The sequence below is a fragment of the Chiloscyllium punctatum genome, chromosome 1 (genome assembly GCF_047496795.1).
Source record: "Chiloscyllium punctatum isolate Juve2018m chromosome 1, sChiPun1.3, whole genome shotgun sequence".
NCBI classification, from domain to species: Eukaryota; Metazoa; Chordata; class Chondrichthyes; order Orectolobiformes; family Hemiscylliidae; genus Chiloscyllium; species Chiloscyllium punctatum.
This window is the reverse complement of record NC_092739.1, coordinates 110,813,189-110,838,229: the sequence shown is the minus strand read 5'-3', so window position 1 is coordinate 110,838,229 and position 25,041 is coordinate 110,813,189. Positions and strand designations below refer to the sequence as shown.

Genomic DNA, 25,041 nt, shown 5'->3' with positions numbered 1-25,041 from the left:
AAAGGTTAAATCCTGGACAGCTCAATAATGATGGATATGATTCAACAGTCACTAAGAGGTCTGATCAGAGCCTGTATCAAAATACAAAGAACTCAAACAAGAACCAGGACAGACTCAGTAGCAGCAATGAAGACAGCAATCAAAGTTAGCTTGTGTTTTGTTCTGAAATAAAACTGAAGAGCCTTGAGGCAAGATTGACCAACAAGGCATGATAAATGATGACCCTCAGAAGATAATAACTTGATGGCTTACCCAAAATGAATTGAAGTCAAGTATAGCCTTAAGTGGCAACAAGCACTGTGCTAACTAGCTGGACATTTCTGGCTTTTCCAAGGCTCTTTGGTACAGTTGAAGGACTGATTTGAACACTTAGATGGGAAGTGTGGGAGATGAACTTTCTCAAGTACAGAATTGCCTTAGATACCTCAACTCACTTGAAGCAGCATCAATTCCAGATCGATACATCCCTATGTACAGTGGGCCCAATTGCTGAAGGTATCTGAATATGAAAAATATAATGAAACTTCGGCAGATTTTTAATCGGTTCTGGAAAGCTTTGATTTTTTATTTCAGTCCTGAGAGTTTTTTTTGTTGAGTAGCTCAGTATGGCCAGGGATCTCAGCAGCCAGTTGTCTTGGTAGATCTCATCAAATGTTTTTATATTGTCACTGATCCATCTGAAGATGTTGCATTAAGCGGTGGGATCTTTTGAACACTCATTGGCATACTCTTCAGTTGATGTCAGTGAGAATGACCCTGTTTATTCTTCAGAGATTCTTAACCAGGAAACACATCCAGGTAGTGAATCTATTCTGTGTGCCTGAATCTTATTGCAACATTTATGATTCCTCTGATAGTCTTCCAGACCAGAACCTAGTCTCATGGAGAATCCAGTTTGTATGACGGACAGTGCTGAAGAAAAAGCATTACACACTGAAAAAATGTTGCAAATTCCAAGGCTTGCAACTTTAGAAGACGATCACAATGGCACTTCACTGGCAGCATGCAAGCGGTGCCTGATTAATGTGTCCTGGAGTACAGAGAACATTATGACAATGTTCCAAATCAGCCTTAGTATCACTGAATTCACAACCCAATAAAATTCAAACTTGCACTGATCCTCAAAATTGCCTAAATGTTCCTTGACAAATATCAGATCTTGGACACCAAGTTTATAACTTAAACAAAACAATTAACAATTTATTATTAATAATGTAACTTCATTAAGACATTCTTTCTTGTTGGAGACAGTGACTGCCTGGCACTTGTGTGGCATGAATGTTACTTGCCATTCGTCAGTAAACCCTTGTCCAGGTCTTGTTGCATTTTGACATAGTATCTGGGGAATAGTGCTGAACTTTGTGCAATCACTAGCAAGCATCTCCACTTTTGATGGATAGTCATTGATGAAGCAGTTGAAGATAGTCGGGTCAAGGATGTTCCCCTGAGGAACTCCTGCAGAGATGTCCTTGAGCTGAGATGACTGGCCTCCAAAAACCACAACCTTAGTTCTAAATTTTGAGACCAAGCAGCCAAGATATTTTCCCCTGATTCCCATTGACTCTACTTGTTCAGGGCTCCTTGATGCCTCACTTGGTCAAATGCAGCCTTGATGTCAAAGGCAGTCAGCATCACCACTTGTCACTTCACACTTTTACGACAGCTTGCACATATTGGACATGTGAAAGAGTTGATTGCAAATTTCCAACTTGGAAAGTCAGTGAAGCCAGACTCAGGAATACACAAAGGAACCATACTTCAAATGGCAGAGATCTACCAATGAAAAAGAGTCAAATTTAACTCAAAACTCTGTTTTTCCTCTTACAGATACCACCAGAGCTGTTGCATATTGTCACCACTTTGTGTTTTTATTTCAGACTTTCAGCATTTGCAGTATGTTGCTTTCACTATGGCTTTGATGAAAGCTTTCGCATGAGAAATGGAACTATTTAAGATTATGGCTTGCACAGAAATTAGGAATATAAATTTAATTCCACGGAATTGTGTGCGGATGAATCAGGAGAGCACATTGTGGGTCTCATGGAGAGGGTGTGGATCAAAGGAGACAATAGTGCAAAATTGGAATACGTAGGGACCAAATACTGTATATACCCGTGTAAAAATCGAACCTTTTAGACTATTTTTAAAGGTTCAATTTTTAGGGTCAACTATTACATGGGTATTGTTTTGAGAGGCTGAAATTCATGCTGCAGTTCAAAATACCGTATTATTAGCAGAAATCAATTTGATCGCTCAACTAATTCCGGGCAAAGAAGGAAAGCACAATGAATTACAGTAAAGGTAATTAACAGATGAAAGCAAGAGAAACAAGAATGAATTACTGAGAGTAAATTTTATTTGTCCATACCAGTAGAGAAATTTAATGTGTCAAAGATTCATTGAAATCCTGAAAAATCACACTGTTCAACAGCATCATGGCCTGGTATAATGGCACACTTAAAATGAAACATCTATTAAATTCCATATGTGTAAGTGTGTTGAACTTTCCCACTAAATTCTTCCATTTCCCACCTACTTACTCTCGTATGTTATGAACCTCAGCAACATTAACAAATTTGTCGAAGGATTATTGATATATGTAGCTAATATATCTCACTTTCATTCAGAAATATTGGCACAATTAAAATGATTAATTTTTTAAATGAAATTAACTTTTGGATGCATAGTGAACAAATTGTGATAAGTACTTACAGACTTAGTACCGGTCTGAATGAATCAATCAATCAAAACATACTGTAGTAAACCAAGTGGGCTAAATAGAGTTACAAATGAATGAATGAATGAATGAACAGAGATGCAATATAGTAAACAAAGAGCGATGAGTAGAGTTACTAGTATGAATGACTGAATGCAATTTTCTTAGTGGGTTAATGGGAACATGTAGTTTCCTTTTTTTAAGAGGTTTATAATGCGATATCATAGGATCGACTTTTACACGAGATATATGGAAAATAAAAGATTGTTTGGCCAAAAATAAGGGGTCAACCTTTATATGAGATCAACTTTTACACAAATAAGAAGTTTGGATGGAATGCAAAGCAGGAATGAGGGATTGGGGAGGATGGTTCCATTGATGGTCTCAATTCTTAACCGGAAGAAATAATACCTTAAGATCATAAGACATAGAAGCAGACAAGCCATTCAGCCAATTGAGTTGGTATCACCATTCAATGGCATTATGGCTGATTTGATCATCTTCATCTCCACTTTCCTACCTTTTCCCCATAAACCTTGATTCCCTTACAGATTAAAAACCTGATTATCTCGGCCTCAAATATACTTCATGACACAGCCTCAATGGTCCTCCGTTGTAAAGAATTCCACAGATTTACTACCCTCTGACAGAAGGAATTCCTCTCTATCTGTGAGTTAAATGCACGATCCCTTATTCTGCCATTATGCTGACTGGTTCAAGACTCTTCCATAACGGGAAGCAATCCTTCCACATCTGCCCTATCAAGTCCCCTAAGAATCTTCTATGTTCCAATAAGGATGCGAAATCTGCTCCAACTCTCCTCATTAGGCAGTCCCTTTATACCTGTTATTAACCATGTGAATCTTCTCTGGAATGCCTCCAATGCTGGTATACCTTTCCTTAGATAAGGGGACCAAAACTGATTTACAGTATTTCAGCCATGATCTGACTAGTGCATTGTTTTACTGGAGTTCTCCCACATGCTTGTAACTTAAAGAGGCAACTGGTTATAAAAGAAGTTTAGGATCGCTTTTACATTAAAGCATGATCCTCGAATGCTAAGTGATGTTAGCTAAGGCCAATGAGAAGCAGTAATGTGACTGTAAAATATAAAGCAATTGAGAACAAGTCAGTTTGTCCCATAAATGTTCAACTTGGTGCTTCTTCACCTTGGGAGACAGGAAGTGGAGCTGAAGTGGAAGAGGACCTGACCAAGAGTTAATGATCAAATGGATGGAAATAGAGGCAATGGAAATAGAAGCCAGTATAGTGGCAGCTTAACAAAATGCACAGAAAGTCAAAGGTTGGCAGAGTGAGTTTGCAAGGACACTGGATTGAGGAATGCACCAGTATTAAAAAAAAAGGAAAGTTTTGGAAAGATTAACATTTATCTCAGGAGTTTGGATTACAAAGAGTTTTATAAAGCTTTGGTCAAACCTCACCAACAGTATTGCATTCAGTTTTGAGCACCACATCTCAGGAAGAATACATTTTACTTTGCAGAGCGTACGCTGTAGGATTTCAAGTGACAGTAGAGGAAAGGGTACTTTTCATTCAAGGCTAATTCAATGCAATTTTCCAGCACTAAGCAATAGAAAACAAGTTTCTAAAACCCATTTTACTACATTTGCTTCCCCAAAAATAGGGGATATGTACTTTGAGCAGAGTCAGGTCATTCGACACGACAATACCAGAATAAGAGAAAATTTAACCCAGTATACATGAATGGTCAATTAAACGATATTCATTGCAGTTAAGTGTATATACGGACCTGGTGAACCAAGCTGACTGCTGATAATCAAGGTGCAACAAGAGATAATAAGAGAGTAATAACAGATTAATTTGAAGCATGAGGAACAAATTATAAACGTACCTTGAAAATGTCGATTTTTCATGTTTTTGCTGATTATCAATCCATTTTTCTTGGATCCTCCTGCTGCGATTGTATCGTTCAGAGCAATAGCATACAGCATGATCCCATCATAAAAACAACCAGCAATAAAATTGATCTGTAAAAATGTTGAGAAATGCATTTTCAGCTATGCCTTTGAGTACAACAAAATATAATCTCAGTATAAAACAGGTGGGGAACGGCCCTTGGTCTTAGCAATTTCCAGCAATGTTCATCAGCTTTGCCTGAACACGAGTAATGGGTCCCAGAGTCTCTTCGTAGAGAGAATAGAGTGTTTGATTACTCAGTGTAATAAACAAATCAACATCACAAATCCTTCAGTGCTTTCTAAGCCTTGGATTAATGCATTGCTACCACAAAGAGTCAACCACATTCCTTTGAATATAAAGTGGATAAGATGCCAGACTAGGTAAGGACAATTAATTTCCTTCCTTAATGGACAATAATGTATCAGTTCAGGTTTTACAGCAATTGGTCAACTTCATGATGATTATTAATAAAACTAGTGCTTTTATTCCAAATTTACTTAATAAAACCAAACTGAAATCAATGAAGTGCCATGTGAGGTCTAAACCCAAGTCCATGTGTTTCAAGTCTAGTTAATTATTTTATGAGGTTAGTAACTTCGTCATTAACACCAGGAGTTCAAATAGTTGTGGTTATCAATTGCTATCCAGATTAATGATTTAGGGATGCCAGTGTTGGACTGGGGTGTACAAAGTTAAAAATTACACAACACCAGGTTATAGTCCAACAGATTTAATTGGAAACACACTAGCTTTCGGAGCGTCGCTCCTTCAACCACTTGTTGAAACAGCAGCACTCCGAAAGCTTGTGTTTCCAATTAAACCTGTTGGACTATAACCTGGCGTTGTGTGGTTTTTGACTGTATCCAGATCAAGTTTGGAGTATTGCATTTTATAAATAATCTCCAACATGCAGGGAGGTATTGCACTGATTTGAAAGAATTACTTTTGCTGCTATCCCAGTTGGAAGAATGGGTGAGCAATGTTCCTTGTAGCAGGTCCAAGTGCAACACATGCAAAATAGTTAAACACAGTTGCTCTTCCTAATTCCAAGTGATGCAAAGAGCCAATTGTGGAAATTTATCAGATTGACACAGAAAATAAGACGGAACTCAGTTTGGCCAGGCTTCTGTCCTTATTTACCATTTTTGATATTTTCCTTGAGACCAGAGAACCTGTACCTTTCCTGATGTGGAGAGGATATTTATATAAATATCTGTGCTACTCTACGAATTTAACTCTTAACCTGCATGAGTCAAAGTGTCTCAAAATAGCTCAAGATACTTCCTACAATGTGGGATTAATTAAAATTAGGTGCACAAAAGTTGCAAATGAGAGAGTACAGATAGTTCAGAGGATGTTAGACTGAGGGATATTACAGAATTAGGAAAGGATTTGAAAACAAGGATGAAAATTTCAAAACCATGATAATTCTTGACCAGGAGCCTATGGATATCATTGAGTACAAGAGTATAAATGGGATTTGATGTCAGTAGAATTGGTCGGGTAGAATGTCAGAGACCAGCTAACATTGCATTTGAATAATGAAGTTTCAAGGTCACTTAGGCAAGAACGGTGTCTCCAGAAGCAGATGAGTTGAGATGGGGACAAAGGTAGGAGATTATATAAAGTTCAATACAGCTGTTCTCATTGATGACAAAAAATGTAAGGTCCAACAGCTCAATGTTGGACCAAAGCTGACATAAAGGTTGTAAATTTGGTCTCAGATTGCTTCCATGAAGGTGGAGTCAATGGTTGGGAAATGGAATTGGGAAGAGGGACTGAAAGCAATGGCATCAATTACCCAAAAATGAATTGGAGAAAATTTATGTTCATCTTGTACTGGTGTTGAATAAGCAGTTTGATGATTTAGTAATGATGTAGTAGGGGGAGGTGATGGTGAGTTGAGGTTGGATGCTTTCAAATGATGACACAAGGGCAGCATGTAAAAGGTAATAGGTGTAGATGAAGGAGGACATGCAGGTAACAGTGTGGAGCAGAAAGAGAAAACTGGTTAGAATGATAAGAATGGAACCAGATGAGACAGGGCCAACCTAACTGCATTGCAATGAAGTGGTGTTGGAGAAGTATGGTGTGGTTAGCCTGTAAAACTGCAGACAGATTGAAAAGGATGAAGTGAAAAGGTTTCCCTTTGTCACAGTCACATACAATGTCAATTATGATTTTGATAATTCACTGCAATAGGACTGGAAATCTTACTGGAGAAATTCAAACGTGACATTCCAATTAAGACAAGAGAGATGGAGGTGGCCAAATATTCAAGGACTTTCCAGGGAGAAAGCCATCCTATTTTATTTATAGTATTGCATGGTACTGGTTGGGTCAGTATTTATTGCTCATCCTAATTGCCCTTTGACTGAGTGGCCTCCTTGGGCATTCTAGAAGATACTTAACAGTTGGCTACATGAAAATAGAAGGCAGAAATTTATTGGATGAGTCCAATAGTTGAAGAAGCAATAATTGTCATAAAATAAGAAAATGTGCTTGGCTGTGCTCATAACATGTGAGGTACATCACAAATAAAGCAGATGACAGATAGAAATGCAACAGCATGATACCACAGCAATCACAGAAAGATGGCTTCAGAAGTGACAGAATTTGTTGCTCAATATTTCTGGTTACAAAGTTTTCAGGCAAGATTGAGAGAGTTACAAAGAAGGTGTTGGGGCAATTTTGGTCATAGAAATCACAACAGTTGTGAGGAGGAATGATATATGAGTAGTATTATGAAGTGAAGCCATATGGATTGAGCCACAGAACAAACATAGTGTTGTCACAATCTGGAGCATAAACTACAAACACCTAAATAGGCAGAGGGAAATAGATCAAATAATCAGGCAAATCTTTTAGAAGTACAAATACAGTACAGCAGAAAGATATTTTATTTACTTCAATATTAACTGGGAGAGTTTTATTGTTAAAGGAATTAAGGTATCAGTTTTCTTGAGGAGCATTTCAGAGATTTTTTTCGGCTGATGTATAACAAATCCAACAAAACACAGCACAATAAAGCTGGACAGGTGAAAGGAGTGACACTGAGAGAGTATTTTGGTGGCTGTGATTGTAACTCAAATAGTTTTAACATAATTAGCGAAAAGATCAAAGATAGATAGGAGGCATCATTGTAAATTGGGCAAGGCCAATTTCATAAGATTCAGAATAGTCTAGTAAAAGTGTATTGGAAGGTAAACTAATTGAAGTTTAACTGGGGTCAGAACAGTGGGAGACATTCAAAGAGAAGTTGCAAGTAAATCACAATAAATATGTTCCCATAAAGTAAAAGGGTGGGTTGTCAAATCTCAAGCGCCCTTGACATCAAGGATGTTGCAAGTTGAGATGAGGCAGAAAAAGAAAGTCTACATACATACAAATCAAGGGCCAATTGCTCTTTCGAGTCTGCTCCACCATTCAATAAGATCATGGTTGATTTTATTGCATTCCAATTCCCTATAAACCTGAAGGTGAACATACTTACTATTGTATTCAATTCCTTTCATAATAAAGGATGACATTCCACTGACCAACTTAATCACTTGCAGTACCTGCATACAAACCTGCAGTGTCCAGAAAAGACCGAAAAATTGAAGTATGAATTGACACACAAGATGGTGGTATAGTTCTAATGAATACTTTATATCTGTATTTCACAAACAAAAAATATTGGGCAGAAATTTAAGGGGGTCCTGTCCCATTAGTAAAGTCAGTGGCCAGTCAACAGCTTGCCTTGCAGCTGTAATGCTAAATGCGTACAGAGAGGAGCTTCTACCCATTAGTGGCTGGGCATCATACATTCTGAAGTTGACAGCCAATCTGATTGGCCAGCAGCTCCAGCAGTCCTGGCAGCACCAGTGATCAGTCATGGCAACCAGTCCCAGGGCGAAAGACCCAGACCCATAAGATGCATTGGATGAGGTTGGGAGTGGATCTGAGGGATTAGGACTAAAAGTCCATTTGGAAGGAAGGAACGTTGGATACTATGTTCTGGAGAGGTGCCACCTGTGCGTAAAGGGTATTCTCCAAAGACTTCTTCCAAATCCCTTCACTCTAATCTTTCAAACACTTGTACAAAAAGACCTGTTCACTTCAGCTTGGCTACCAATGCCAACTGTATTACAGAATGGACAGGGTTATTTTGGGGTTGAATGAGCTTTTGTTAAGATCAATTGACACTTAATTATTTAGTTCAATATGGGGCGAGCTTGGTGGTGGGTGGGGCAGTGGTAGACTGGAAACTTACCTTATATTTTGTAAACACAGCAAAATTCCTCCATGCCAGGGCATGTAATATTTAGCCCACTGCAGTTAACAAGCGGTGTAAAGTATGGGACTTGATTTTCATATGCAGAAAGGCAGTACAGATAGGATTAAAATTCTTGAATGTAGATAACTCACCAGGTCAAGATAAGACTGTTTAAAAAGGGTTAAGGAGAAAGCAAAGGAATTTCTACCCATCATTTTCCAATCCTCAGTGGATACTGGTGTGACACAATGAAGATTACAAATGTATATCACTCTTTCAAAACAGAACAAAATGTAGTCCAGTAATAATATACCAAGCAATTTAACCTCAGCAATTCTTAGAGACAAAATCGCCTGTTACACAGAAAGCACGGATTAATCAAGAATATTCAGCACAGGTATTTAAAGAGAAGATCATGTCTGACTAACTTGATTTAATTTTTGAAGGAAGTAAAATGGATAAAAGCATGCAGTTTGTCTACATGAATCTTAACAAGGTTTTTGATAAGGCACCACAGGGCAGTCAGCTTAAACAAATTATGCCTATGGAATCCAGGATGCAACAAGCTGGATCAGTGCCAGGGAGCAAATGGTCATTATTGGCAAGTAGTTTTGTAGGCAGAGTGCTGTTTCAAATGGGGTTCTGCAGACTCATATCTTACTTTTTGTGGTAAATATTAACGATTTGGATCTGTACAGAGGGATCACAATCAAGAAGTTTGCCGATGACACAAAAAGTGGCCTCATAGTTGATACTGAGGAGGACAACTGTAATCCAATGATGGAGGAGCTCAGTACATCAAAGCAAAAGTAAGGCTATACCATTTGCAACAACCTTCAACAAAAAGTGCCAAGTGGGTGAACAATGTCAGCCTCCTCCGGGTATTGCCAACATCATAGATGTCAGTTTTCAGCCAATTCAATTCAATCCACATGATAGCAAGAAAAAATAAAATCTGATATAAAAATGTAGTCGAAATGTAACCAAATAAACACTGTAGATTGTTGTTAAAAACCCCATTTGGTTTACTAATATCCTTTCAGGAGGGAAATCTGTCATCTTTCTCTGGTCTAACCTACATGTGAGTCCAGACCTAAGCAATATGGTTGACTCTTAACTGTGGTCTAGGCAATTAGGGATGGACAACCAATGCTGGTCAAGCCAGTGATATTCATATCCCATATACAAGTAAAAACAAACCATGTAAGTCACGCATTTACACAGAATACGTTTAAGAAATCTGTAATCATAGTATTCTGCATGTGAAACACATGCACTAACCAATTGTATGTCAAATATAAAGTCTGGCCACAAGCAATCTTGCTCATGTATTTTATCACTGCAAATTGTTCATAGTTATCTTTGTGAAGCATAAGCAATCACAGGTGACCTTTAAAGTGCCATTTGCAGGCCACGATTCTCAAGGTCAATCCAAGGCTGCACATGGACATGGAATTGATTTCCTGTTACCTTGAACTGTAAGTACTTGACAATATGTTGCATAGGGAAAAGGTTCCATTAATCCTACTACACATACAATCTCCCACTGTATTTGTGCGATTTAACTTGTGCTGCACACACCCGAATAAGACGTACTCTGTCAAAGGTCCATATACAGGTATCCAATGTTAGAGTCTTCCACGAACCTATCGAGGACAATGTCAAGCTCCCACCCTTGTGTGTGACGTGAATGATGACTGAACTGTAGAATCCTTATAGTGTGGCAGCAGGCCATTTAGCCCATCAAGTCTACACTGGTCCTCCGAAGAGCATCCCATCTTGACCCACCCTCCTTCATTTCCCATGGTTAATTCACTTAGTTTACAGATCCCTGGAAACTTATGGGCTACTTAGTGTAGCCAATCTTTGAACTGTGGGAGGAAACCCATGAAGACACAGGGAGAATGTGTGAACTCCACACAGACAGTCGCTGGCTGGATTCAAACCCAGATCCCTGGCGCTGTGAGGCAGCTAAGAGGAACCACTGCTGATACCTTACAGGCACTGAGATAGGTCATATGTCCTTCCTCTGCTTCCTGAGAAGACCGTCTGCTCCACCCACTTCATGTCTAGGGTATTTGGCAGTCACAGAAGGTTGCTGTGACCCTGGGGTTTCTGACCCATTTATTCCCCCTCAATTTCTCTGAGTCTCAGCTGAACAGTGAGGATAAAAACCACCTCCCCCCCCCGCCCACCACCAACCCTGGGACTGAATCCATTGGCCATCCTTCAAATGAACCTACGTGGAGAATATTAGAAACAAAAGTGGGGGGGGGGGGGGGGGGTGAGGGGGAAGTGGCATTTTTGATAAGGGATAGCATTAGAGCTGTGCTGAAGGAGGATATTCCCAGAAATACATCCAGGGAAGTTATTTGGGGGAACTGAGAAATAAGAAAGGGATGATAACCTTATTGGGGTCGTATATAGATCCCCTAATAGTCAGAGGGAAATTGAGAAACAAACTTGTAAGGAGATCTCAGCTATTTATAAGAATAATAGGGTGGTTATGGTAGAGGATTTTAACTTTCCAAAAATAGACTGGGACTGCCATAGTGTTAAGGGTTTAGATGGAGAGGAATTTGTGAAGTGTGTACAAGACAATTTTCTGATTCAGTATGTGGATGTACCTACTACTGAAGGTGCAAAACTTGACCTACTCTTGGGAAATAAGGCAGGGCAGGTGACTGAGGTGTCAGTGGGGGAGCACTTTGGGGCCAGCAAACATAATTCTATTAGATTCAAAGTAATGATGGAGAAGGATAGACCAGATCTAAAAGTTGAAGTTCTAAATTGGAGAAAAGCCAATTTTGACAGTATTAGGCAAGAAAGTTCGAAAACTGATTGGGGGCAGATGTTCGCAGGTAAAGGGACCACTGGAAAATGGGAAGCCTTCAGAAATGAGATAACGAGAATCCAGAGAACGCATATTCCTGTTAGGGTGAAAGGGAAGGCTGGTAGGTATAGCGAATGCTGGATGACTAAAGAAATTGAGAGTTTGGTTAAGAAAAAGAAGGAAGCATATGTCAGGTATAGACAGGATAGAATGAATTCTTAGAAGAGTATAAAGGAAGGAGGAGTATACTTAAGAGGGAAATCAGGAGGGCAAAAAGAGGACATAAGATAGCTTTGGCAAATTAAATTAAGGAGAATCCAAAGAGTTTTTACAAACACATTAAGGACAAAAGGGTAACTAGGGAGAGAATAGGGCCCCTCAAAAATCAGCAAGGCGGCCTTTGTATGGAGCCGCAGGAGATGGGGGAGATACTAAATGAGTATTTTGCATCAGTATTTGCTATGGAAAAGGATATGGAAGATATAGACTGTAGGGAAAAAGATGGTGGCATCTTGCAAAATGTCCATATTTCAGAGGAGGAAGTGCTGGATATCTTGAAACGGGTAAAGGTGGATTGATCCCCAGGACCTGATCAGGTGTACCCGAGAACTCTGTGGGAAGCTAGAGAAGTGATTGCTGGGCCTCTTGTTGAGATATTTGTATCATCGATAGTCACAGGTGAGGTGCTGGAAGACTGGAGGTTGTCAAACGTGGTGCTACTGTTTAAGAAGGGTGGTAAGGACAAGCCGGGGAAGTATAGACCAGTGAGCCTGACGTCGGTGGTGGGCAAGTTGTTAGATGGAATCCTGAGGGACAGGATGAACATGTGTTTGGAAAGGCAAGGACTGATTAGGGATAGTCAACATGGCTTTGTGCATGGGAAATCATGTCTCACAAACTTGATTGAGTTTTTTGAGGAAATAACAAAGAGGATTGATGAGGGTAGAGCGGTAGATATGATCTATATGGGCTTCAGTAAGGCATTTGACAAGGTTCCCCATGGGAGACTGATTAGCAAGGTTAGATCTCATGGAATACAGGGAGAATTAGCCATTTGGATACAGAACAGGCTCAAAGTAAAAGACAAAGAGTGGTGGTGGAGGGTTGTTTTTCAGACTGGAGGTCTGTGACCAGTGGAATGCCACAAGGATCGGTGCTGGGTCCTCTACTTTTGTCATTCACATAAATGATTTGGATGTGAGCATAAGAGGTACTGTTAGTAAGTTTGCAGATGACACCAAAATTGGAGGTGTAGTGGACAGCGAAGAGGGTTACCTCAGATTACAACAGGATCTTGATCAGATGGGCCAATGGGCCAAGAATTGGCAGATGGAGTTTAATTCAGATAAATGCAAGGTCCCGCATTTTGGGAAAGCAAATGTTAGCAGGACTTATACACTTAATGGTAAGGTCCTAGGGAGTGTTGCTGAACAAAGAGACCTTGGCGTGCAGGTTCATATCTCCTTGAAAGTGGAGTTGCAGGTAGATAGGATAGTGAAGAAGGCATTTGGTATGCTTTCCTTTATTGTTCAGAGTATTGAGTACAGAGGTTGGGAGGTCATGTTGTGGCTGTACAGGACATTGGTTAGGCCACTGTTGGAGTATTGCGTGCAATTTTTTTCTCCTTCCTATTGGAAAGATGTTGTGAAACTTGACAGGGTTCAGAAAAGATTTACATGTATGTTGACAAGGATGGAGGATTTGAGCTATAGGGAGAGGCTGAACAGGCTGGGGCTGTTTCCCTGGAGCATCAGAGGCTGAGGGGTTACCTTATAGAGGTTTACAAAATTATGAAGGGCATGGATAGGGTAAATAGGCAAAGTCTTTCCCCTGGGGTCAGGGAGTCCAGAACTAAAGAGCATAGGTTTAGGGTGGGAGGGGAAAGATATAAAAATGAGACCTAAGGGGCAACTTTTTCACACAGAGGGTGGCACGTATCTGGAATGAGCTGCCAAAGGAAGTGGTGAAGGCTGGTACAATTGCAACATTTAAGAGGCATTTGGATGGGTATATGAATAGGAAGGGTTTGGAGGGATATGTGCCGGGTGCTGGCAGGTGGGACTAGATTGGGTTGGGATATTTGGTCAGCATGGATGGATTGGACCAAAGGGTCTGTTTCCATGTTGTACATCTCTATGACTCTATGATAAGGTTCCTCCAGAGCTGCAGTCTGGACGGTAGGCTTTGCCAATGTAGTTAGCTGGCCCAGGTGCATGGCACCATAGACAATGCCACTCTCATTGAGATGGCAGTGAAGTGCAGATAAATCACTGCTTCACCTAGAAGGTATGTCTGGGCCCTTGCTCAGTGAGGAGGGAGGAAGTAACTGAGTTGATGTTACACCTTCTGTGATTGGAGGAGAAGGTGCTTTGGGACAATGGCGGGGGGGAGATGGGGAGTGGGGGTGGTGTTGGGAATGATGGGGGATGTCCCAGAAGGAACAATCCCTTTGGATAGCTGATAATGAAGGGGAGGGGAATATGTGTCTGGTGATGGCAACCCACTGGTGGTGGCGGAAATGGCGACCTATGATATTGACTGCATTTCACTCAATCTAGTCTACTGTATCTACTGCTCATCATATGGTCTGCTCTATACTTGGGAGATGAAACACAGACTGGGGGACCACTTTGCTTGGTTCTGTCTGCAAAAATGAGCCCAAGTGTCCAGTTGCCTGCTACTTCAACACAGCGTTGCCAACATCTCTGTCTTGTGCCTGCTGCAGTGCTCCAGTGAGGCTCAGGGTTCTACATCGAGTTTGATAATTTTAGAACCTGAACACCTTCTTCCATGTCATTTACTCACCTCTGCAGTCCAGTTTCAGTTATGACATGGGCTGCTTTCAGCACAGCCAACCCATTTTTCATCTACTCATAGTCCTCATCGTCAGATTTTTTTATCTTCCCTGACAAACCATTATCAATCCCTTTGATTGTCTAACTCTGTTCTGCCCTTCTTGGCTCTACTTCCTGCTATCCTCTGACTCCCTAATTCCCCCAGCTCCTCCACCACAATCTATTTTTAGCATATATGCCTTCTTTTCCTATTACTACTAGTTCTGATGAAGGGCCACTTGTCCTGAAACATTAACTTTGCTTTATCTCCAGAATTAAAAATCACACAACACCAGGTTATAGTACAACAGGTTTATTTCAAAGAGTAGACTTCACCAGTTTCCTCATTTCCCCTCCCACCATCTTACCCCAGCTCAGCACCATCCTTATGACCTGTCCCACCTGTCAATCTTCCCTCCCACCTATCTGCTCCACCCTACTCTCCGACCCATCACCTTTACCCCTTCCTCCATTCACCTATTTCACTCTCAACTACCTTCTCCCCAGCCCCACCCCGCTCATTTATCGCTCCACCCCCAAGGCTTCTAGCCTCATTCCTGATGAAGGGCACCTGCCCAAAACATCAATTCTCCTGCTCCTCGGATGCTGCCTGACCTGCTGTACTTTTCCAGCGTCACTCTAATATTGACTCTAATCTCCAGCATCTGCATTCCTCACTTTCGCCAGGTTTACTTGGAAGCACTAGCTTTCAGTGCGCTGCTCCTTCAACAACCACCTGATGAAGGAGCAGTGCTCTGAAAGCTAGTGCTTCCAAATACACATGTTGGACTATAAGCTGATGCTGTGTGATTTTTAACTTTGTACACCCCAGTCCAACACTGGCATCGCCAAATCATTCTCTCCAGAGTGCTGCTAGAACTGCTGAGTTTCCCCAGCAATTTCTGCTTTTGAGTTGTGTGAGAAACCATGCTTGAGCTCACAGAGAGAAACCCTCTATGAAACACCTAGTAAAATCTAGCTCCATGATTCTTTATTCCTCAAGGCAAAGGTTTATGCAATAATACATGCTCGGTTCTTTATACTGACGTTTTAACAAAGTATCAGCAAAAAGACAAGCTAACAGCATTATGTCTCCTGGATTAGGAGGCTCAGTGTCCATCAGGATAAAAAAAATCTTGGGTTAAGGGCACATGGTTACTTTTCAATGTGGAGCCCAGTGTTCCTGCAATGTTAATGCTAGGACCACTGCCTTTTTTTTTGCACAGTAGAAGTTATTTGGATTTTGGAATACAGAGTAGAAGTTCAAATTTTGCCAGAGTTGCAGTAACTTGATTGAGTATATGATAAAGATAGGTTAGAAGAATAGTTAGGCATGTGGGAGATGGAATTTAATGCAGGGAGGTTTGCTGTGATGTATTTTGTAAAAGAAAACACAGGGAGAGACAATATCAATTAAATTGCCTAGATCTAAGTAGTGCTCATTGATAATTGGCAGAACAAATTGAGATGGTTGTTAACAAGGCACATAGCATCTTGGGTTTCATCAATAAAGGCACTGAGTACGAAAACAGGGAGGTTATGTTGAACTTATATAAAGCTTTAATTAAGCTCCAACTAGAACTCAGCATTCAGCTCTGGTCATCACACTTTAGAAAAGATGGCAGGGCTCTTGAAAAAGTACAGAGAGATTTACAAGGTTGGGTCCAGGAATAGTCACAAGGTTGTTTTGGAAGTTATGGCTTTCCTCAAGAAAAGGAGATTGAGGGTACATTTGATTATGTGTTCAGGATTAAGGCAGGCTTAAATAAGGTTGATAAGGAAAAACCCTTCTCGTTGGCTGATTGTGCAAGGGGGCACAGGTTTCAGGTTTTGGGCAAGAAATAGAGGGAGCAGTGAGGAGGAAGTTTCATACTATGAGTAGGGTGGACCTAAAACAATCAATAATTTCACAAAGAAATTGGACAGGCACTTCAAAAAAATAAACCTGCAGGGTCATGAGGATGGAGTGGGAGAGGCTAAATTGTTCTACAGAAAGTGATCAGGAACTTTGGTGTGCTAAATGAGTTCCTTTCATGCAGCAAATAGTTATCTAACTCTATGACCGTAGTAGTCACGTGATGCAGCAATAACAGAACTGTTCATTGAAATATTTATCATTTCTTACATAGCAAATGATTTCACTTCATAGTTAACTCATTACTTGTGAAACATGCTGTGACACCATAAGACTTTGAAGATGCTGTCCCAAGCATTTGCAAATTTTCATTATTATTTTTACATGAAGACAATTTTGTTTCATTCTAACAGTAAAAAAATCTATAATTTAAGAAACTGAAGAGAATACAATTTTCCTGAAATTGTGCTGATTTTCATGGAGGTTCTGGCCTAAAGTTATTTCTATAATCGTTGCACTTTATATGCCATGAACCGATAGCAAGAAAATATATAGTCAGCTCAGGCTAATGAGAATTTATCTGAACTTTTCAGCAGTGTATAGGTAATTCTTCAACATGATACCACAGCACTTGGTACATCAATAAACAAATTTTAATTGATTGAAATGGGTATTCACCATCTTTAGAGCATAAAAATAAGAGCAGGAATAGTCTATTTGACCCCTAAAGCATGCTCTGTCATTCAGTAAGATCTGATTGTGGCCTTCATTCCACCTTCTATTTTTGCTAACATTTGATCCTCTTGTCAATTAAAAGTCTGTCTAACTTAGTCTTTAATATATTCAATAATCCAACCTTCATCTCTCTTTGTAGAAAAGAACTCCAAAGACTAATGATTCACTGAAAAATTGAAATTCCCCCTCATCTTTATCTTAAATAGAGCACTTCTAAAATGTGTCCTTTATTTTTAGACTTATCCTCAATGTATAACATCCTCTAAGCATTTATCCTGTCAAGCTCTCTCAGAATCATCTAAATTTCTGTAAGACCACCTTCATATTCTTCTAAACTTCATTGAGCATAGCTCCAACCTATTAAACCTTTCCTCACAGAACAAACCCCTTCATCTCAAGAATCAACCTAATCAATCATCTCTGAACTGTTTCCAATGCAAGAATCTCGCTCTTTACGTAATGTAAACAGATCTGCACATAGCCCTCCAAGTGATATCTCTGCAATGCCCTGTACATTTGTAGCAAGACTTTCTGACTTTTACACTCCATTCTCTTTGGAAGAAATCCTAAGTTCTATTTTGTCATGCTCTGTGATTCTGTCATATATTACTTGTAATATTTAACATTCAACTTTATCGATATTGATAATTACATGCAGAAAATGGGTTTATCGTTTAAAATAAAAGAATTTTAATCAATGTGTTTAGGCTAATACCTATGAGAAAGCAAATTTTAAATTACTGAAAATTAATTTAAAACATGACACAGACACTTTCTGAGTTATATTTATCTAATGAAGTCTGTCAGTGTCTTACTACATTTGACATGTATACAATAAACTAACTTCCAGCGTTTTAAAACTATTTTCAGTTGCTTCATCAACAACCTTCCTTCCATCATTAGTTCAGAGGTGGGGATGTTTAATCATGATTGCATAACATACTGCACCATTCACAACATTAGATACTGACATAGCCATTTTTTCCAAATGCAGCAAGACTTGGTCAACATCCAAAATTGGCAAATAATTGGCAAGCAACATTTGTGCCACGCAAGTGCAAGATAATGACCATCTACAACAAACATGAATCTAACTATCTCTTGTTGAGGTTCAACCATAACTTGGATAACCTACTATTGCCATTCTGGAGGTTCCAATTAACAAGCAACTGAATAGGGCCAGCTATATAAACACTTTGCTATGTACTCTGAGCAGGTCAGAGACGAGGAATTTTGTGGTGAGTTCACTCGCCTTCTGCATTGCCAAAGTCTGCCCAGAAAGCACACATCTACATATCTACAAAGAAGTAAAACAGAATACCTTCCAATTGTCAGGATAAGTTGCAAAAATACAAAAGATACTCAACACCATCCAGAACAATGCAGCCTGCTTGATTGGCACTCCACCCACCACCCCACCAACTACTCCTTTCACAACCGATGGTCAGCAGCAGCAGTGTGCACAATCTACAAGACACACTGCAGCACTCATCTAGGTACCTTTGACAGTACCTTCCAAAGCAGTAACCTCTACCAGTTAAAAGTATAAGGGGAGCAGATGCAAGGAAGACAACCACCTGAAAATTCCACTCCAAGTCATACACCAAACATACTTAAACCTCTATCATTCTTTTGCTATTGTCACAAGATCAAAATACTGTAACACTCATTACAGAGAGATGTTAGGTGCTGGTTTAGCTTGAGGGTCACCACACCTCAATAAGGAGTAACGTTGAAAAGCCAGGACCTTCATGGTGACCTCAGCCAGTACAGAAATTGAACCCGCACTGTTTGCATCCCTCTGCGTCATAGACCAGCAGACAGTATACAGCCTGGAGGACTCAACATTGAGTTCACCAATTTTAAATAACCTTCCCACCCATCCCCCGACTCCCTTTCCCACTCGTCTCCTCCCCTCCATTCCACCTACTGACCCTTCCTTCCAGCTACCAATCAGATTCATCCTTCCCATGAACAAGCCAGGTCATACTCACTACCAGTATTCACCTATCCCTACCTCACCATTCTACCCCTCTCCCCACCCTGCTTTATCTGCAGCTCCCCCTACCCCAACCTCCATTCACGAAGAAAGGTTATACCCAAAATGTTGATGTTTCCACTTCCTGATGCTGCCTGGCTTGCTGTGTTCTTCCAGCCTCCCACTTGTCTACTTCATAAACCAGCAGTCCAGCCAACTGAGCTATCTGACCTCCGTACAGTGGATGTATCTTCACCCCAAAAATGCAGCTCATCACCACTTTCTCCAGGGCAATTCGAGATGGGCAAAGAATGCTGGCCTTGCTAGCAATGCCGACATTCCATGAACAGTTTTTTAAAAAGTGCTTGTTAATGCTCTACATCTTTTTTTTTGTTTCCACAAAGCCTGCCAACAAGTGCAATCAGAAAAAAACATGCAGCATCGATTAATCCAAATTATGATTTATTTTTCGAAGACAGGTCTGCTTCCAGTACAATTTTTTTAAAATAGTGCAAAAAATAACAGAAATTCAGATTTCACTGAATGCAACTTAGCTTTAAAAAAAATTATTTGCTCTGGTTTCTATAATTCCTGGTGAATTTGGTTAAGAAAACCAACAGAACTTCATGTAATCTCCAGGACTATGCATTTTGCTGTGAGTTAAAAATGTTAAAAATGTGAGTTAAAAATGTTGCTGTGAGTTAAAACTGCAGTGTTTTTGCAAGGAAAATAACTTAATCAACCAACAATTTAAATTAAGTAAGTCCAGACTGTGCTGTGCTAATTAAAGGTCAAGGATCAATAGCTCCAGAGCACAAATCTCAGCTGCCTACATTTGGGTTATACAGTGAGTTGTGAATCATATCTGCATACCAGAAGAGATTTTTGCACATGCTTGCTCACTGATGTGTGCACAGTTCTGTATTTCGGCAATACTTTTTGCATGTTTTCAAAAGGTGAGCAGGAGTAGTTATTTTGATGATTCAAAATATGATTCAAAGTGCTTCGAACCTCCAATAAATTCTTATATATTTCTGAACAGGTACATCATTTGAATGCCTAGTGTAAAAGACTAGGCCTCTCACCTTGTACATGGCAGGTACTCATGTGACTCAGCCAACGTTGTCTATCTTATACGTTGCAGGCGAGGATGCCCAAAGGCATGGTACATTGGGGAAACCGAGCAAAGGCTACGACAACGGATGAATGGGCACCGCACAATAATCAACAGACAGGAGTGTTCCCTCCCAGTCGGGGAACACTTCAGTGGTCCAGGACATTCAGCCTTGGACCTTCGGGTGACCATCTTCCAAGGTGGACTTTGGGACAGGCAGCAGAGAAAAGTGGCCGAGCAGAGGCTGATAGCTAAGTTCGGTACCCATAGGGAGGGCCTCAACTGGGACCTTGGGTTCATGTCACATTACAGGTGACCACCATTGCATTATACACACACACAGATACTCCTACACTCACACACTCTCACACACACACAGGCACTCCTATACATACATACACACGGACACACATACATACAGACATGCACATATACACCTACACATACCCTTATGGACATACACACTCCCACACTCACACATGCACCCCCTCACAGACTTGAGACACTCTGCACTCACTACACACACACACATACACTTTCCCACACTCACAACCCCCAACCCAGACAGACACACACACAGACAGACAAAGACCCACATGCACACATACATTTTGTGGGTGAATTTGTACTTTCAGGGTTATATTGTACTTTGCTCAAAAACTGCATGCATTCATGTAGAACTCTGAGCTCAAAAATTGCATGCATTTATGTAAAACTCTGTTATCTCAACTTTTTAGATTAGAATCAATCTAAACATGGTGGCATAGACTGAGAACACAGGGGGCCAACACCTTCAACATATTGTCTAGCTATTACCATTGTTAATGAATAACCCGAGAATGCAACTTTAAAAAAAAGTTTTGTGATTTACACATGAAAGAAGTGAAACTATCACTGTATTCGAACAGGTGAAAGCTTAACAGACAATCAGTTTTTCAATGTATAATTTCAGTTACATCACACTGTAAATTTTTGCTATAAATTCTGTGTTAGGATTGAGCCCTCCACTATCACCTGATGAAGGAGCGTCGCTCCTAAAGCTAGTGCGCTTCCAATTAAATCTGTTGGACTATAACCTGGTGTTGTGTGACTTTTAACTTTGTACACCCCAGTCCAACACCGGCATCTCCAAATAGTGTAAAAGAGAACTCCTCTGCTAATGTAGCACTCTCAGAGGTTTCTGCATCACTGTACAAGACTGATTATGTGCTTAAATCCATTATAGATCTAAAAGCAAAACAAAGCCTTCAGATTCTTTATTTATTTAATGTTACACAGATGCAGGCATTGCTGGCAAGGCCAACATTATTGCCCATCTGCAACTGTTCTTAAGAAAATGAGCAGTGTTCTTGAATTAATGTAGATTTATATTATATATAACACCGATGCTGTTAGACAGGAACTTCCAGGTTTTTGACCCAGTCATAAGAAAGATATTATAATAGATTTCCATGTCAGGATTGCCAACTAAGTCAAGATGACTTTTAAGATCTAGTGTCTGTTTGGCAACTGAACAGAACAAGTAGGTTAACTTAAAATTCTAAATCATTTAGAAGCATTTATGAAAAAAACACATATGGCTTTTGGAAACTAGAAATTTCTTGCAAAACACAATGCAATGTGGAATATGGATAACACTATTACAGTAACTAAGATGAAGAGGTTTATAATTTGAAAAATTAGTCCACACAATGAACGATACCTAGTGTTAATTTATTTTAAAAAGCACATGAAAGAATATGATTATAAACATACGAAGTTTGTCTTTCCTCAGTGAACAATCAGATCAATTCAAATTACGAAATACAAAACATGAGGTCTGGCAGCATGTATAGAGAGAGAAACAGAGTTAACATTTTGAATCTGTTGTGATTCTAGTCCAGAACTCAAGACTCTGAGAATTCATGCCTGACTCAAAATTTTAACTTTGGTTCACTCACCACAGATGCAGCCAGGCTTACTGAGTTTGCACTAGCATTTGCAGTATGTTGCTTTTACAAGCAAAACATTTGTTAATTAACTGCAGAATGATGGCAGTCAGTTAAATGTAACTGAAGATTGTTAGCTGTTCAATTTTTAAAATCCAAAATGACTGGTAAAAGGGTCAAGTATAGATGGCTATCACAGGAAAACCATGCATTTGTTCAAATGTAGGTTGTCTATCTTCCACTTGATTTATTGTTTACTTGTAGGAAACAGGAACATTTATTAGCCTGCACTTCATCCTTCAAGAACTGCCAATAGCACTCATGCAGGAAGATAACTCGGTTGCTCTCTGGGGAGTGCATCATAAATCAGCTGAGTGTAATTTTACTTCTGTAAGATTTGACTCCACTTTCTTAAACTTGTGACATTGATACCTTTCTCATTTCACCTTTTCTACAGCAGAAACTATATCCGGAAATCAGATAGGGATAAACATTGAAAGATGTTTTAAGTCCGAATAAACTAACAACTCCTTCTGAAAAACATCTTCATAACATTTCTGCAATACATTCATAATATATTTTGCTATCCATTGTTTTAACAGTGGTGCTAACCTTTCATTTATTATTTTGAAGAACAAACTTTAAATGTATGTTTGAAGGACTGCTTTGCTCAGTTGGCGAGTAAGCAAATGCATAGTTCAGATGAAAGTTAACTGCTCAGGCTCAATTTGCATTACGGCTGACAGACTTTGGGACCTTCCTCTTGGCATTGCCCCTGAGACTGGAAGGCATTGGCAAACCACCATTCTCAAAAACTGCTGAGAAAATGGCTCAAAATACGCATCAGTGGGCAATGAGCCTGTCAGTGGTCCTGCCTCTGGGTGAATGTTTGAAAATAAACTCTTGATATACATCTGGAAGCTGATTGTGTATCTGATACTGTCATGGTTGAAAATTGCATCAGATAACTGAAATTAATAATTTATTTAACTTTTATCTGATTGCAGTCAATCTACATAACAAATCCTGTGATTACATCTTTTAGCACTAATAATCGCTGGACAACGCTTCATATTTTCAGATACTATTTTTTGTTGTATCATTTTAATTCAACTTTACAAAATGTAAGCATGACTAGTACATATGATACAGAGTGTTGTAGAATCATACAGCACAGAAACAGACCCCTCAGTCCAACCAGTCCATTCTGACCTTAATCTCAAATTAAACTAGTCCCACCTGCCTGCATTTGGCCTATATCCCTTCAACATTTCTTACCCATGTACTTATCAAAATGTCTTTTAAGTATTGTAACTTTACCTGCATCCACCACTTCCTCTGGAAGTTCATTCAATGCACAAACCACTCTCTGAGTAAAATTAAATTGCCCCTCATGTCGTTTTTAAATCTTTCTCCACTCACCTTAAAAATATGCCCCCTAGTCTTGAAATCCACACTGCAGGGAAAAGACACCTGCTATTCATCTTATCCATATCCCTCATTATTTTATAAAGCTCTATAAGGTCACCTCTCAATCTCTTATAATCCAGTGGAAAAAGTCCCAGCCTATCCAGCCTCTCCTTATAACTCAAACTCAAACCCTCTATTCCTGACAACATCTTGGTAAATCTCTTCTGAACCCTCTCCTAGTTAATAATATCTTTCCTATAAAAGGGAGACCGGAACTGGATGCAGTCCTCCAGTAGAAGCCTCACCAATGACTCATATAATATCAGTATAATGCCCCAACTTCCATACTCAAAGGTCTGAGCAATGAAGGCAGGCATGCTGAATGCCTTCTGAACCACCCTATCTAGGTGTGATGCAAACTTGAAGAATTACCCAAGGGCCTACCTTTAATTGTACAACTCTTGCCTTTGTTTGTTTCACCAAAATGTAATATCTCACAATTATCCAAACTAAACTCTGTTTGCCACTCTTCAGCCCATTGACCCATTGATCAAGATCTCTTTGTAATCTTAGATAACCTGCTTCATCTATTATATTACCAAGTTTGGTGTCATCCACAAACTTACTAATCAGGACTCCTATATTTTTATCTAGCTCATTTATATCAATGACTAACAAAAGTGGACCCAGCACAGATCCTTTTGGAACACTGATGGTCACAGGTTTAATAAATTAATTGTATGTTGAACGAGCTTAAACATTATTGAAAATAAGAATAATACATAATATCAACAAAAAAAATTAGGAAACAAAAGATCTAAATATTCAAATATATATTATACAAACAGGCATAAGAACATAAAAACAGGAGCTGGAGTAAGCCAAACTGTCAAAACTCTTTGTTCCATCATTATGTAAGGTCATGGCTGGTCTGACTGCAACCTCACGTCTACATTCCTTCCTACCGCAAAGAACTTTTCACCTCCTAGCTTAACAGGACTCTATCTATCTCTGCCTTGAAAATATTCAATGACTCTGCTTTCATTACCTTTTGAGGAAGTGAGTTCCAAAGAAGACTTCTAAGAAGAAATGTTTTTGGTCAGCTGTGTTTTAAATGGGTGACTGAGTCATTTGTAAACAGTGACCACTAATTCTCAATTCACCCAGAAGAAGAAATATCCTCTCCACATCCACCAAGTCATAGAGTCATAGAGATATATAGCCCTTCGATACAAGTTGTCCCGACTGACCAGATATTCTACATTAAGCTAGTCCCGTTTGGTAGCATTTGGCTCATATCTCTCTAACCCCTTCCTATTCATATATTCATTCAGATGCCTTTTAAATGCTGTAATTGTACCAGCCTCCACCATTCCCTCTGGCAGCTCATTCCATACACGTACCACCCTCTACATTGAAAAGTTGCCCCTTAGGTCCCT

At 39.7% G+C, this 25,041-nt stretch overlaps 1 protein-coding gene across 1 annotated transcript in view; it reads right to left on the bottom strand.

Annotated features, from left to right (window-relative positions):
- npr2 (natriuretic peptide receptor 2) overlaps positions 1 to 25,041 on the bottom strand; it is a 183,308-nt gene that overhangs the window by 148,835 nt on the left and 9,432 nt on the right. Inside the window, exon 4 of the mRNA XM_072572008.1 lies at positions 4,590 to 4,725. Within this exon, the coding sequence (XP_072428109.1) occupies positions 4,590 to 4,725 (136 nt within the window). The remainder of the gene's footprint in view (positions 1 to 4,589; positions 4,726 to 25,041) is intronic.